The sequence below is a fragment of the Rattus norvegicus genome, chromosome X (genome assembly GCF_021556685.1).
Source record: "Rattus norvegicus strain SHRSP/BbbUtx chromosome X, alternate assembly SHRSP_T2T, whole genome shotgun sequence".
Classification (NCBI taxonomy): domain Eukaryota; kingdom Metazoa; phylum Chordata; class Mammalia; order Rodentia; family Muridae; genus Rattus; species Rattus norvegicus.
The window spans coordinates 139,715,093-139,718,685 of record NC_141554.1 but is presented as its reverse complement, the minus strand read 5'-3'; the positions used below and the strand labels follow the sequence as shown (position 1 = coordinate 139,718,685).

The 3,593-nt window shown below is 45.5% G+C and overlaps 1 protein-coding gene across 1 annotated transcript; it reads right to left on the bottom strand.

The window, feature by feature from the left end:
* Nucleotides 1-2,196: 2,196 nt before the first annotated feature.
* On the bottom strand, nt 2,197-2,901 carry LOC108352140 (high mobility group protein B4-like). Its single transcript, XM_087601243.1, has one exon. It carries the CDS (start codon nt 2,756-2,758, stop codon nt 2,252-2,254), a length of 507 nt encoding a protein of 168 aa, XP_087457369.1. The 5' UTR covers nt 2,759-2,901; the 3' UTR covers nt 2,197-2,251.
* Nucleotides 2,902-3,593: the final 692 nt, after the last annotated feature.

Here is a 3,593-nt window from a genome sequence, read left to right as displayed (position 1 = left end):
GGAAGAGGCTCAGTTTACTTGGGCTGACCAGAAGAGTCACTTCTCCAATCTGTTGAGAGGTCTGCATGCTCCAGGTTTCCAGCACTGGAATAGGCTGTGGTGATACACAAGGATATGATAAAACATAACAAAAAGGACATATTTAGGCTAATAAATGAAGACAGCTCCCAGGAAATGATATTTTAACCTAGACACGAAACCATGAAAAGGAGGTGAATGTGCAAAAACACACTTTATGTACAAAGCAAATATTTGTTCAAAGAATTAGTGAATGGGTGTTAGGATTTTAAAAGAATTGCTCTGCGAAAAGGCTTTTTGTTGTGAAAGGTAACCTGCAATGGAGTTCCTCACTTTGAGTTTTGCTCCCCAGCTGTCCCTGATGCTATAAGCTCAGTCTTCTAGGCTGGAGGCTTTGAGGTCATAGCAAGAGCTTTCAGCAGAGGGCGCCCCAAGCCAATCATTCGTCATCCTGTTTCCTGGAAAGCCCAGAAGTACAGATTTTAGTTAGTTCAGCACCTGCTCTGTAGGACCCTTCTTTCAGCTACAGCCTGTCAGAAGTTAGCTAAGATGTTACCCTACCGGACTTCCACACACTTTGGAAAATTTAAGTGTAGTAGGTATATCCATGTTGGTGAACAGGGTGGTTTAAGTTTTTTAGTCTTTTCTATATAACTGAACCAAGATACACTGTCAAGATCTTTTGAGATTCTCTTACAAATATTACCACCAGAGGACATCTTAAATGTTTGCGTGTTCAGGCTTATTTCCCTTGGGGAACTGTAAATTCACACCTTAGCACTGCACATTATCTGCCCTTTAAAAAAACACCTACTGCTAGTATTAAACCTACATAATGCCACTTTTTAGAATACTTATTGGTTATTAACTTACATTTCAAATGTTTTGTTTTTATTAACTTCTATTTCAAATGGTAACGCCCTTCCAAGTTTCCCCTCAGAAAAGCTTCTATCCCACACCCTACCTCCTGTTTCTATGAAGGAGCTTCCTCCCTCACCCACTCCCACCTCACACACTTATACTTTTTTTCCTTTTATTTAACATTTTTTTACACTCCAGATTTTATTCCTCTCCCAGTCCATCCCCTAACTGTTCCACATCTCCTACCTCTTCCACCCCCATCTCAACAATGATGTCCTGGCACAACATCCACCAGACCTACCCACTCCCTGGGGCCTCCAGTCTCTTGAGGGTTAGGTGCATCTTCTCCAACTCAACACAGACCTGGAAGTCCTCTGCTGTGTTTGTGTTGGGGGCCTCATATTAGCCTGGTGTATGCTGCCTGGTTGGTGATCCAGTGTTCGAGAGATCTCAGGTGTCTAGGTTAATTGAGGCTACTGATCCTCCTACAGGGTCTGAGTTACCTCACTAGGATGGTATTTTCTAGTTCCATCCATTTGCCTTCAAAACTCATGCTTACAAACAGGGACCTACCATGACTGCCCTCTGAAAGACCCAACAAGCAACTGCTGAAAGTCAGGTGCAGATTTTTACACCCAACCAATGGACAGAACATATTGACCCCTGTGGTTGAATTAGAGAAAAGCTGGAGGAAGCTGAGGAAGAGGGCGACCCTGTAGGAGGATGGGTAGTCTCAATTAACCTGGATCCCCGAGATCTCTCAGACACTGGACCACCAACCAGGCAGCATACACTAGCAGATATGAGCCCCCCAACACATATATGGTAAAGGACTTCCGGGTCTGGGTTTAGTCAGAGAAGATTCTCCCAACCCTCAAGAGGCCCCACATGGACCCTAACCTGTCACATGGACCTGATGTATCAAAACCCAAAGAACTTGATTCCAAACCCAGAGTTGTAATCAAAATCAAAATGGCTGCCTATGGAGACAATTCGCTGTCCTTTTGGCCCCATTCCCATGAGATGGCAAGCCGCAGCAAAAGCCAGGATTTGTATTAAGAAATCTCTGGGCTGAGCACTATACTTTTTGGTTCCTACAAGCAGCTGCACGGCTAGATCCCAGTATACACAAATGGCTTTTCACATGTACTTAACCACCCATGTCAACCTAGCCATATGGGTCCTGCAGCCAGTTCCTGTCTTAGAGCTGCCTCTCTGAGAGCCATCCTCCCCAAGGCTAGACCTGAATCAAACCACTCACTACCTCAGCATAGCATCCAAGGACAGTCTGAAAACACTAAACATCAGGGCCAGAAAGCCAGTTGAATGAGGTTTATTGTTTCAGACTGGGTTTGCCCCATCCCTTGAAGTTTTACTCCCCGCGCTGGCATTGGTGGTAGTAGGCCTCCCGCTCTTCAAGGTACTTGGCCCTCAGAACCGCAGCCCTCTCCTCGTAGGGGATTTTATCCGCTTCTGAACACCTGGCCCACATCCTCCCTGCAGCCTTGGCCACCTGCCCCACAGTCCAGTTTGGGTGTTGTTCTTTTATCTCGTCAAAATGGTCCTGGGAGAAGAGCAGGAACGAGGATGGTGGCTTCCGCGGTGCATCTGCATCCCTCCTCCTTCTCTCCCTTCTCGGTCCGGAATAGTTTCTCATTTCACGTTGGTACCGATCTTTGTCGCGCTTGGCCAGGGCTTCATACTTCTTTTTTTCCTTCTTTGAGATGGTCTTCCACTTTTCAGAACACTTTCTAGAAAATTCGGTAAAGTCATAGTAGATGTTTGGCTGTTGCTCCCTCATTTGATTTCTGAAGTCCATCATAAAATGGACATAAGGAGAGACGTTCACTTTCGGTCTTACTTTGCTGTCTTTTCCCATGTTTATAGAAGCACGAATTCCGATCCTGCTGATTGGAGAGCAGCGATTGGTCTTCACTACAGGAGCAGCCTAGACAGTGTCCTCCATGGGGTGAAATCTTCCTTCTGTGTGCGCCTCAGCCAGGGCCCGGCCTTTTCAGTGCTGATGGGCATTGTTGGGTCAAAGAAGGGAAATTGTGATGTCATCCCTGAGCTGACCAATGGCAGCCAAGCTCAGTCATTTACAGGAAGGCCCTATATTTTTAAGAAAACACACACACACATATGATATATATATATATATATATATATATATATATATATATATATATATATATATGCTGTCTTCAGACACACCAGAAGAGGGCTTCAGCTCTCATTACAGATGGTTGTGAGCCACAATATGGTGGCTCAGATTTGAACTCAGGACCTCCAGAAGAGCAGTCAGTGCTCTTAACCACTGAGCCAACTCTCCAGCCCCCATGTAGGCCCTCTTAGTTGTTGGTTTCTCTACAGACTTTCTCTTTTGCCTCTAAGGAATGACAAAGGCTTATCTGAACCTTAATAGAGTTGCTTAATAGAGGGAATCTGGCCCTCACTGGTCTCAGTGGGAGAGGATGTGCCTAATCCTGTGGAGACTTGATGCCACAGGGAAGGGGGATGCCTGGGGGTATAGATGCCCTTTTCAGGTGAAGGGGAGAGGGGATGAAGAACTCTGGGAGGGGGACTGGGGGCAAAAATGAGCATGTAATGATCAAAAATTATGACCCCTGTGCTGGCTCGGTAATGCATTGTAGTGGCTAGGCTGAATTGTATATATTTCCTGTATGAGTTACCCTTTCCTGTGTGGTTTTTGA

Bases quoted from the DNA above. Each gene is read 5' to 3' on its own strand.
- LOC108352140 (XM_087601243.1), bottom strand. From the start codon at position 2,758: ATGGGAAAAGACAGCAAAGTAAGACCGAAAGTGAACGTCTCTCCTTAT.